At 35.2% G+C, this 12,916-nt stretch overlaps 1 protein-coding gene across 2 annotated transcripts; it reads right to left on the bottom strand.

The window, feature by feature from the left end:
* Positions 1 to 986: 986 nt before the first annotated feature.
* Positions 987 to 12,327, bottom strand: LOC114277983 (uncharacterized). Of its 2 annotated transcripts, XM_082909330.1 has the most exons (7): positions 12,128 to 12,327; positions 5,968 to 10,264; positions 5,794 to 5,875; positions 5,581 to 5,647; positions 2,669 to 2,854; positions 2,472 to 2,532; positions 987 to 1,518 (listed from the first exon to the last, which is right to left on the bottom strand). In XM_082909330.1, exons 2-7 carry the CDS (start codon positions 9,950 to 9,952, stop codon positions 1,340 to 1,342), a joined length of 4,560 nt encoding a protein of 1,519 aa, XP_082765456.1. In that variant the 5' UTR covers positions 9,953 to 10,264; positions 12,128 to 12,327; the 3' UTR covers positions 987 to 1,339. The 2 variants fall into 2 exon arrangements, 1 of the variants encoding a protein (XP_082765456.1); XR_014356834.1 differs by lacking the exon at positions 5,794 to 5,875.
* Between the last annotated feature and the right edge of the window lie 589 nt (positions 12,328 to 12,916).

A 12,916-nucleotide genomic window follows, 5' to 3' on the forward strand; every position in this document is an offset into this window, starting at 1 on the left:
TTTAAACTGAAAATTAAAAATTAGTGACATTTTTTGTGACATTTTTTTTTAAACTATCGTTAAAACTTATAATTAGTGATATTTTTTGTGTCAATTTTTAAACTATCACTAAAAATTAACAATGTTATTTTTTATTAGTGTTTAATGAAAAATACTATTAATTATCATAAAATTTTTTAGATAATAAATCCAATTATTATGATCTAAACGTAAACCTCTCCAACAAAAAAAAAAAAAAAAAACTTCTCAAATGAATCCTTAAATTTCTTCAAATTGTAGTAAATCATACACTTGCCCGCATCGCAACAATAATGATAAAACTGACATTTAGATTTTAAATTTGTAAAGGAAAAAGAGAAATGAAGTAACTATATAGCGTAATTAGATTGATTCTTTAAAATTTCCATTTCAGCAAAAACACATATATGTCTCGTTTGATAAATGACTTTTTTTAGTTAAAAAGTTATTAAAGAAATTAAAAAATTAATAATTTATACCAAAAAATCAAAGATTCTCTTTTCTCTCTACTTTTTACATATCTTTTGATAAAAAACTAAAAAACTCATCCCAAACTTACCAATTTTTTACATCATATTTTAGCTAAAAATCTAAAAAGTTACTAAAAAAACTTATTCACAAACGAGGCTTAAATCTTTGTTTGGCATTGGCTTTTTAGCTGATTTTTTGTTTTGTGACTTTTTTAACCTGACTTTTTTAACCTTGTTCGATTTGACTTTTTTAATTTTTTTAACTTTTGTGAGAAAAAAATATAATGATTATGATTTGGATGTGATATTTTATCTTATTAGTTTATTTAGCTTATTTTGTCATTTTGTGCTTTTTTTTAGCTCAAAAATGATAGCCAGACGAAGCTTAAAAGAAAAAAACTCACATTTAAAAGATAAAAGCAGTCACCAGCAAAATGTCCAACACAAGAAAGTAACTAATTATATCAGTATAACTATTTTTGCTATTACCCGCCAAAATAAATAAATAGATAAAAATATAATTCTCTGCATTAATAGTCAAAATCTTAACCTCTAGATGTTACAAAAAATGAACTCAATTATCAAATAAATGTATCAGATTCTGGTAAAAAATACCAATTTGTCTCAGAATATCAAAACCAAAATACACCAACAGAGCTCAGCAGGATCATGAGAGTGTCTGATTAGAGAATTATGCCCTAGAACAATGCTCGGTTCCTCGTACAGTTGTCTATCAAGAACACCCACGAGCATTCCCAGATTGTTGTTGGTGCACCAGCATGTTACGCTGAAGTTGCTCTCGGGAAAATTTAGTTCTCAAAATTATTTTTGTATTCTGACAGGCCGAAGAATCATTGGGCATCTTCTTCCTTAGGGGATGAGATGGAGCTGATGACTTTAAGATAGTATTCCCAGGATAAATTTGTCTTTGTGATAGGCCGCTGACCAAACGGATTCAGCTCTACGTATTTTCGAACATTGTCAGCCATGGCTAATCCTTCCAGATAAACCCGAAGATCACCACCGGGTCCTGTTATCAATTTAAGAATTGAAAATTCACTCACAATCATACAATAAAAATTGTGTAAATTTAACTTGGATATCTAAATATATAAGCTACAATGGAAGATGGAAATAGAGAGCAATTACCACAACCAACAAAAATGATCACATATACACGGATGAAGTAACATCTCTATAGACCAAATAATGCAAAGATTATAAGTTGTATTAGTAAATTGACTTTTAGAAGGCCATGCAAAAAAAAAATTAATAATAATAATAATAAGGGGTACAATAAATCTCATTAAACTATAACTCGTTTGCATTTTGCCACTAAAACAAGAGAAGCAAAGCACAAGATCACAAGATAAGGATATTATTATCCTAAAAAATAAATAAGTGTGTCATGTACTTCACACATAACCTATTTCTATTTAAATTTCTAACAGAATCTTAACGTTCGAGGTGGTTAGGTTTAGGGGGCAAAGTGCAAATGAATTATAGTTTAAGGAGATTTACTTAGTTTGGCATGAGACAAAAAAGACAAAAAGTCAAAAAGTCACTATCCTATTTAAGTCACATCATCTTATTTAAGTCACATCACCTCTCTAACACATCACTTCAAACCCAACCCAAACCCAACCCATATTTCATAAAAAGTCAAAAAGTGCACTTATTTAGTCTTCCCAAACTAAGCCTAACATAAAAGGAAGATCTAGGAATTGGTCCAACGTTTTGCAACCATCATGCTTAGACACGGTGTCAAAAGTAAATTTGGAGGATATGAAATTTCAGAAAAATTAGGATGAGCAGACAAAAAGAGTAAAACTTCACATCAATTTGTCGCAGATCCATGATGCAATAGTAGGCCAGACACATTCACAAGAATATATTTAGATGCCCCACAATTCTTCAGGAAGACATTTCATTATATCAATTGATTCTAAAGCAGAAACTCACAATTTTAGTAGTGTGACTCACCTAAAGAATTGTCTTTTACATTCTTGTACTGGTATGAATGAGGGAAGATTGCAGTGTGCGGCTGAATAATTGGAAAAAGGAAACAGATAGATGTCAAAATATAGGGTAAACATTGCAAACATTATTTATACATGATATACTAAACAAGAAACAGGACATGGAAAACTGAACAAGTGAAGAAAAACAGACTAACTTACAGGGTTGCACAAGGCCTTATACGGAGAATCATCCAACAACAGTGTGTTCGATTCGTTATACTCTCCCCTCTTCCATGGAAGATTTCGGTCCCGCTTTTCCCATAATTTTTTAATTTCCTTTAAAACCAAGGGCTTTTCTTTATTCTCAACAGTATAAAAACCTGTACGTGTACAGTGAGACTGATTCTGCACAAAACCAATCTTCGTGTTATTAAACTGTTCAAAAAGTTAAACTGCTAGCAGACAAAAATTGTTAAAAAAAATTCATATACTAAGGTCGCATCTCCACGTTAATTGCTCGCCACAAGCAACACTAGTTTGGGCATTTCTAAAAATTTGAACCTTGCACATCTAGACTGATTATGGTTGTTAACTATCTTAAAACATCAATACAGAGAAGTGAAGATGAATTATGATTGTCGCAGATAACAATTGCAAGAATAAATATAACAGGACTCACTTCATAAAATGCTATGAAGCACGGATACTTCAAAAAGGGTGACGTATCCGTATCGGATACTTATCGGATACCGATACTCCTCGGATACTCGCGGATACGTATCGGATACTTCTTAAAAATATCGGATACTTCTTAATTAATTTTTTATTAATTTTGAAGTATCAGATACTTGATTTTAAAATATCGGATACTCAAAGTTACATATTACTTATAATATTTTGTTTAGTTCTTTGATAAGAGGAATATAGTGAGAGTTAAAGTAATAGAATTTGTCAAATTGATGTATCCTTGTTGTCTCTCTCACTTCTCTCTCGCTTTCTCACTCTCTCACGTTTCTTCTCTCTGCTCTCATTCTTTTTTTGATGTTGGCATGTAAGGATGATGTTTAATTTGCATTTGTTTTTGCTTTTAGTTTTGGATGTTTTATGAATGTTTGAGCACTTTTAGGTTAATAGGAATCTCTCTCTTTATTTATTAATTTACTTTAAGTTTTATTTTCATGCATATTACATTATTAAAATTATTAAAAAAAAAAATTTACGAATGTATTCCCGCTGTACCCGTATCATACTTTTTCAAGTTTTGACATATCGCCATATCCACATCCCCATATCACCATATCCGTATATGTGCTTCCTAGGCTATCATTAATGACTTAAAAAAGTATATTTGCAGAAATTTTTATTTAAGAATGATTTTTTGGCTTTAGCTAAGGTCTTGTGATATTCACTGATGAAGGGGAACAAGTTGAACCTTGAAGACTCTTAGTTTTATAGGAATCTTTCTTCTTTATCAAGTTGTCTTTTGCTTTAGGTTTTATTTTTATGTATACTGCATTGCTAAAAATTGTTAAAATAATATTTTTTACGAACGTATCCCCGCCGTACCCGTATCCTAATTTTTTAAATTTTGTCGTATCACCGTATCCGTATCGTATCGTATCCGTATCCCGTATCTGTATCCGTGCTTCCTAGATAAAATGTAAAGCCCTAAGATGGAAATCAATAGGGCACCTTTCCCATATAGAGACAATCAGATTGTTTGCAAAAGGATTCAAATCTATGAGTATCTACAGTGGGAGGGTCCATTGAACTAAATCTCTTACCACAGCAGATGAAAAAAAAAAAAAAAAGAGACCCTTACGAACTGAAATGCAGGGCAAATAGTTAGCTTATAATAATACCACAGATCTAATAAACAAAGGCACTAACATTGCACCTAAAAATAACCTACTCTTCTTCTGGTCATCCTCCAAAAAAATAAACCTCTACTTTCACAAATGCCAGAAATTATTTTCTAAATTGCTATGCCCTATCAAAAGCTCTTTAGAAATCTTTTTTTATTCACAAAACATACAGAAATAATAGAATGTAATGACTGAAATTGCTAATGCAACCATAGAATTTACGAGGCAAGCAACCAAACATTTGTCGTATATATGCAAGACCTACTCCTGAAGAATAATTGCCTAAAATCTATTAAACAAGGCATCGGCCCAGTATTCAAAATTTAGTCACAAAGAACTTGCACCAAAAAGTTTTCTACCATCCAGAAACAACTATCAAGTCCACGTGTGTGCGAGTAGGTTCACCTTTACTAGGCATCTACTAGTTAAAAAATACTTCCCTCGAGAAAGACAAACAGAGATTACTTGAGGGGTTGTTTTTACTCCAAGTACATCAGCATTATCCAAGACAATTTCAAGTTTGGACTAATCCCAATAGATGAAAGCAATCATCCGCAAACCTCATGAATCAGGTAAGTCAACAGATGGTTAAACCCAAGACGTCCAACTAATGAGTCAGCACCTCAATGATATTGCAAAGAAATTACATGAAAATGTACACAATGAATTAAATCAGATGCATTTCACTGAGGGAAAACATCTGATTTCATAAAACATTAATCCTTTTTTTTACAACTCAACCATGTAGCTTAGAATCACCCAGAGAATTCAGCAAAGGCAAATCAAAGTGACCACAAAACTAGTTGGCTGCATAAAATTATGTTCAATCCACATATGCTAATCGTCAAAAGGGTCTCCCTGTTGGTTTTGTAAAAACAGCTTTGCAATCTCATCTAAACAAAATCAGTGATCAAACAGAATATAAAACTCTCAGCAGTAGCATAGCTATTCAAGCTTCCAAAATTACAGAAACACCGAAGAATTTCAAAGTACAATCTTATTATGGTGCACAACCACTGCTAATATTAAAATATGGAGCAATATTAATAAAACCGTATTTCAAGTGGAAAATATGCATTTGCTATTGCAGAGATAAAAATGTCAGACACAAAGTAGAAACCAGGCAACTGGTGTATAACCCTAAGAATATCTAGAAAGACTTGGTAGTAAATAAAGAACAGACATTTGAACAATGATGCAGAAACCAAGTGCTCAATGCAACTTAAGTTTATTGAGTAATCTGAAGAAAAGAATTGGAAGGCTTACCCAACAAAAAAGTAAATTGTGCTTGAAATTTCCCATGAGAAAACCAATTACTGATTCCACATTTTTCCTGCAGCAAATTAACAAATGAACAAGTCATTTACCAGAAAATGCTAAAAAATATGAAAAATAAAGCAACAGATCAAAAATAGCAATTTGACTTGATAACAAAACAAAGAAAACAGTATATCTCTTAAGCCAAAGGAAGAAGAGTACTTGGTCCTCGATGACCAGACACCCACACAAAATCTCTCAAAGCAAAACTGAAGAAAATCGTCACAAAAGGGTCTCTTAAAAACTGGTACAGAAAATGAAGATCAAGTTAAAACCAAGCTGTTGTAGAACAGATAACCAACTTCAACAAAATTACTTGTCTTAGTCAATTCTCACCTGCTTTCTGTGATATTACTGTGTCTGGTTTACGTCTTCCAGATACATATGGAAAAATATCAGCAAGTAGTCCATTCACATCGAGGACAAGAAGCTTTTTTTTCAAATTGTCAGGAGGAACTCGTAGTGACGATTGCAACCTCTGTCGAGGCCCTTCCTTTCCAATAACAGCTAGGCTAACATCATGATCATCATCTGTCATTGTACCAAACTGTGATGATGAAGGTATTGCATCTTTTAACTTGGGTTGTATACCCAAATTGTCATACTCTAGGTTCTCAACATAAGGATCACTGCCAGAAGGATCACTGCCAGATGCATCATCAGAAGCTTCGTCGTCCTTGTAAAATGTTGTAGATTTATGAAAAATTTCTTCTGCAGACACATCCAGCACTGCATTCTGGATGACATTGGGCTTGTCCTTATCCCTCTTATCATGTTCAAAAGAAATTTCCGAGAGATCAACCTGAGAGGCATCATTCACAACACTCTGTTCATTATTAATCACTTTCAAGTTTTCCATCTCAACTTTCTTCTCCTGTTCCCTAGATGCAGGTTCATCATCTGGAAATTCACCAGAAGCTTTACCCAGAGAGATATGTCCTCTAACCAGCAAAGAGGTGCCATGTTCTGCTACCACTTCCCCAACCCCCATCATTTTCTCTGAGCAGCAAGATGCATATGCTTTGTCTGAATGATTCAAAGAAGTATCTCTCACAGAACTGTCTTGTACAACCAGTACTGATGGGGAAGCAGCTTCCACAATGGATCCTAAACTGGTTACTCCGGAATCAGAGAACTTTCCCCTTTTCCTCTTATTGCTTTTGACTCGTTTCTTCCGTTGACAGGGTTTAGTACTGCCCACGTCAAAAGAAGCATCAATCTGAACTCGGTCATCATCCAGCACTGCATTCTGGATGACATTTGGCTTCTCCTTATCCCCGTTAGCATGTTCACAAAAATTTTCCTGGGGATCTACCCAAGAGGCATTGTTTTCCACCTCAACTTTCCTCTCCTGTTCCCCAGATGCAGGTTCACCATCTGGAAATTCACCAGAAGCTTTACCCAGCGAGATATGTCCTCTAACCAGCAAAGAGGTGCCATGTTCTGCTACCGTTTCCCCAACCCCCATCATTTTCTCTGAGCAGCCAGATGCATATGCTTCATCTGAATGATTCAAAGAAGTATCTCTCACTGAACTGTCTTGTACAACCAGTACAGAGGGGGAAGCAGCTTCCTTGATGGATCCTAAACTGGTTACTCCGGAATCAGAGAATTTTCCCCTTATCCTCTTATTGCTTTTAATTTGTTTCTTCCTCTGATTGGGTTTAGTAGCTTGGTCATCATCCAGCACTGCACTATGGATGACATGTGGCTTATCCTTATCCCCGTTACCATGTTCACAAAAAAATTCTCGCAAATCTACCCGAGATGCATCGTTCACAACACACTGTTCATTATTAATCCTTTTCAAGTTTTCCAACTCAACTTTCTTCTCATGTTCCCCAGATGCAGGTTTACTATCTGGACATTCATCAGAAGCTTTATCCAGTGAGATACCTCCTGTTGTAACAAGCAAAGAGGTGCCACGTTCTGCTACCACTTCCCCAACCCCCTTCATTTTATCTGAGCAGCCACATGCAGATGCATATGCTTCTTGTACAACTAATAATGAAGAGGAAGCAACCTCCTTGATCGATCCTAAACTGGTTACACTGGAATCAAATAATTTTCTCTTTGTCCTCCAATTTCTTTTTGCTCGTTTCTTCCTCTGAGCTTGGTCATCATCTGGGAGATCTACCCGAGAAGCATCGTTCACAACACTCTGATCAGCATTAATCCCTTTCAAGTTTGCCATCTCAACTTTCTTCTCCTGTTCCCCAGATGCAGGTTCACAAACTAGACATTCACCAGAAGCTTTATCCAGTGAGATACCTCCTGTTGTAACAAGCAAAGAGGTGCTGTGTTCTGCTACCACTTCCCCAACCCCCATCATTTTATCTGAGCATCCAGATGCAGATGCAGATGCTTCTTGTACAACCAATAATGAAGGGGAAGCAATGGATCCCAAACTGGTTACACTGGAATCAAATAATTCTCTCTTTTTCTTCCAATTTCTTTTCACTCGTTTCTTCCTCTGAGCTTGGTCATCATCTGGGAGATCTACCCGAGAAGCATTGTTCACAACACTCTGATCAGCATTAATCGCTCTCAAGTTTGCCATCTCAACTTTCTTCTCCTGTTCCCCAGATGCAGGTACACAATCTGGACATTCACCAGAAGCTTTATCCAGTGAGATACCTCCTGTTGTAACAAGCAAAGAGGTGCCGTGTTCTGCGACCACATCCCGAACCCCCATCATTTTATCTGAGCATCCAGATGCCGATGCCAATGCAGATGCTTCTTGTACAACCAATAATGAAGGGGAAGCAACATTGTTGATAGATCCCAAACTGGTTACACTGGAATCAAATAATTTTCTCCTTTTCCTCCGATTTCTTCTCACTCGTTTCTTCCTCTGAGCTTGGTCATCATCTGGGAGATCTACCCGAGAAGCATCGTTCACAACACTCTGATCGGTATTAATCCCTTTCAAGGTGCCACGTCCTGCTACCACTTCCCCAACCCTCATGATTTCATCAGAGCAGCCAGATGCATATGCTTCATGTGAATGATTCAAAGAAGTCTCTCTCACAGAACTGTCTTGTACAACCAGTAATGAGGGGGGAGCAACCTCCTTGATGGATACTAAACTGGTTACACTAGAATCAGATAACTTTCTCTTTTCCCTCCGATTTTGTTTCTTCCTCTGATTGGGTTTAGCACTACTCAAGTCAAGAGAAGTATCAACCTGAGCTTGGTCGTCATGCCTCTTAGTTGAACTAGCATCCTGTGCAACCAGTAATGAGGGGGGAGCAACCTCCTTGATGGATACTAAACTGGTTACACTAGAATCAGATAACTTTCTCTTTTCCCTCCGATTTTGTTTCTTCCTCTGATTGGGTTTAGCACTACTCAAGTCAAGAGAAGTATCAACCTGAGCTTGGTCGTCATGCCTCTTAGTTGAACTAGCATCCTGTACAACCAGTAATGAGGGGGGAGCAACCTCCTTGATGGATACTAAACTGGTTACACTAGAATCAGATAACTTTCTCTTTTCCCTCCGATTTTGTTTCTTCCTCTGATTGGGTTTAGCACTACTCAAGTCAAGAGAAGTATCAACCTGAGCTTGGTCGTCATGCCTCTTAGTTGAACTAGCATCCTGTACAACCAGTAATGAGGGGGGAGCAACCTCCTTGATGGATACTAAACTGGTTACACTAGAATCAGATAACTTTCTCTTTTCCCTCCGATTTTGTTTCTTCCTCTGATTGGGTTTAGCACTACTCAAGTCAAGAGAAGTATCAACCTGAGCTTGGTCGTCATGCTTCTTAGTTGAACTAGCATCCAAGCACTGTTGGAAACTAGGCAGCTGCTCTGCAACTTCCGAAACAGAATTTCCATCCACTCTTTCAACGAACTCAGTATTAGTTAAATAGCAGCCAGGCTGGCAACCTCCATTCTGAAAGTTTTGATCAGTATCATTGCTTGTCAAGACATTATGCCTACTATTTTTCTTCTTTCCATTGTCTACATTCTGAGATAAAATCACTTCTGAATCATGTTGTGTGATTTCTAAATCTGTACTTAAGCATGTACTGACTGAAGGATGCAGAATGGAATCTACTTTTACAGGACTGGCCTTTATTGAAGTGCCATTGGGAAGATTATCATCTATATCTTTCCTTTTCAGCGAATTACTCGTCTGGTTCTTTTTCTCTGTCTTTCTCTTTTCCTTTCTCCTTTTCTTTTTCTTTTCCTCTGCATTACATTGGGTCATTTCCAAATCCAACTTTAAGCTAACATCTCCTTTAGGCCATGTATTAGAATCATTTTCTAGAAGAGCATTCTCCATTAAAGTAATCTCTGGAAGACAAAGATTCATGAGAATTAGCAGGACGCTGTGCCTTCTTTTCTACTACTTTGTCTTTCTCTTTTTTCTGCCACAAACTTAGGTCTGAATAATGCTTTGCGTATGAACCTCCATCTAAGGAAGTTTCCTTGCCTGAAGTACTTTTTGATTTGCCACAAATGCTCTCATTCCCATTCAGTGATTGTTCCTATGTCCTTGGCTTCTTACCTGTGTTCAAATCAACAAGTTGCCAGATATCCGCTTTGCAGCGTTTCTCAAGCCAGTAGGATAAGATTAAATTTATTAATTAATATTTTCCTTTGCACCCTTTCCATCAGTCAGGACCTGCAATAACATAGGGGGGAAAAACTCAAAAAACTTCTTTTTTTTTTTGTTGCCCCAACCAAACATCAAACAACATAAGAAATACAAGCATTGTTAGAAAATCAATGCTCTACTTGTAACACGCAAACAATCAAAGTCCAAAATCATTATGTGGAAGATTCACAAAACCATCATTGCTGACTCACATAAGCGAACAACTCGTGCATAAAAACTGTTTTGAAAAAATGAGTCAGAATTGTCACACTCCCATACTCCTTTCCTCTCATGACAAGAACTAACAGCAGAATAAATACAATACGCAAATAATAACCCATAATGCCAATATATTTAGCACCAAAACCAATCATCCAAGTTGTAAAAGCATAATACTTTCCTCAAAAGTTTAATAACAATTTGTAAATGTCATTTATCTGATACTAGTACTGCAAACAAATAGAAGCAGAAGTATGACCAAGTGAAGCTATTATCCATAAGACGGTAACCCAAAAAACTAGATGACCAAACTTTTGTGAACTCCTAAAAGTAAGAGAGCTAAGTGGATATCTCCATTCCAGATAAAGATAGAATATAGACTAGTTACATGTTAGAAGCAAAAGGAACTTGCATAATAAACAAACATTTTATGCTTACAAATTTCACATGTGCTTCGCACATGAAAAAGGTCAAGCAATCTTATGATTGAAAAATTTCCACAAGCATGTATATTGCATTGCTTATCAAATAATATAAATAGACAGAGCTCAAAATTTATTAAATAAAGATAATAAATTGTTTGTACTAATTCAAGTACGTTTCAAAGTCAAGGGCATAAAATACTGAGACGAGACTCCAACTTTCAATGATAAATTTCTCGTTATAAAAATATTTTTAAAAAATACAATTCAACTACTTACACATCCCACATCATATTTCAATACAAACTACAACAAATAAACTAAAAATAAATCAAAACTAACAAACAAAAGACAAAATGTCCCAATCATTTCACACTTTGATAAATTTCTCAATGTCATAACCAGTGCCAAATGATCATTCCAAAAACATACATATAAAAGTCTCAAAATTTTCTCATTATCAAAACGAGGGTTAAATACATTTTTAAAAAAATAAAATAAAATAAAAAATTCACTCAGGACTTATAAGTAAGTAAGTCCGGTCCATAGGACTTGCTGGTAATTATCCCTAAAATAATACACGTGCATATACTTACTCAAACATACGTTGCGTAGCAATAATTGAGATCATATTACGATATTTGTAAATAAAACATCAGGGGGCATATTTTGGAATGTCGAGAAAAGGGATGACCTAAGTCACATCTAATGTCACAACTTCCACAATAACATTAACTTTGCACTATGCATATGATAAAACATCAAAATGAGCAACATTGCATTTCCATATTGTTAAATAATCTCGATTTATTTTTGGAACTACTTGGATTTTCACAAAGGGTTTGGTACTAGAAACAGAACTTGATTTGATCAACACAAGCAAACCTGACCAAAATCTCTATTGAAATGATTCTATAGTTTTGCTTTAAAAAAAAAAAGAAATTCCCATGTGTTTCAAACAAATGTTGAAGCAGCATTCAAAGATTTTTTCAATCTTACCTCCATCACTAAAGAATAAAGATTACTTCATAATCACTTCGTCTCACAAAATCCAGATCAAGTCTAACAACTAACGCAAAGCAATAGTATAAGAACAAAACACCAATCGATTCCAATTCTTAAATACACAAAAACCAACAATAACATAATCACCAAATAGCGAAAAAAGAAAATCTAACCAAATCAAAAGCAAATTCACAAAACAATTCAAATTTTAGAGAGAGAGAGAGAGAGAGAGAGAGAGAAGTACCTGGAAGAGTAGAGTACGAAACAAGAGAAAGTGGAGGAGGTGAGAGAGAGAGAGAGGTGAAGTGAAACGCGCAACCAAACACCCTCAGATGAAATTTCGCTTTACATATAGGTTTTCCAAATAGGGTTTCTGTCTGGAACTCGCTTCTATGTGAGCTGAACATTCAGATGGGTACCACGTGTCCTTTTTCTTTTTTGGGTACTTTCGATCCTTCAGTTTATGGAATTTTATATGTATAAATTATTTATTAAAAAAATTTAAAATTGAGTTTTTTTTTTTTTTTTGGGTGGCAAAAATAAGAATTTCAATTAAAATATAAAATAGAAAATAGAAACTAGTACTCAGTTGTCCAAGCAACATACTAACAAACTAATTACAAGCAAAAAAAGAAATCAAAATAAAATATATATATATATATATATATTTCTTACTGCTTAACTATTGTCAAAAGAAAATGTCGTAAAACATGCTAACCTCTTAGTAGGATGAAGATAACTTTTATATGCGAAGGAGATTTTACAAGTGTGAAAGTGCTGCGCAACAAAACAAATATCAAAAATCTATAGTGCCAAGCTTGCTTCAATGTTCTTAGTTCCCTTCAGTTGTTCAAACAAAAATTTGGCATCAGTAAAGACTTCAACATAATAGTAATTATTGTCCTTAGCCCACTTGAGAGCAGACAAAACAGATGCAACTGGAGCATCATGAGCATTCATGTACAAAGATTTAAATAATGAGCTCACCCTGGCCTTGTTAAGGAAGGCAACTATGCCAATACACATGCCTAAA

This window comes from Camellia sinensis, chromosome 15 (genome assembly GCF_055761805.1).
Source record: "Camellia sinensis isolate YWXY chromosome 15, ASM5576180v1, whole genome shotgun sequence".
Lineage (NCBI taxonomy): Eukaryota > Viridiplantae > Streptophyta > Magnoliopsida > Ericales > Theaceae > Camellia > Camellia sinensis.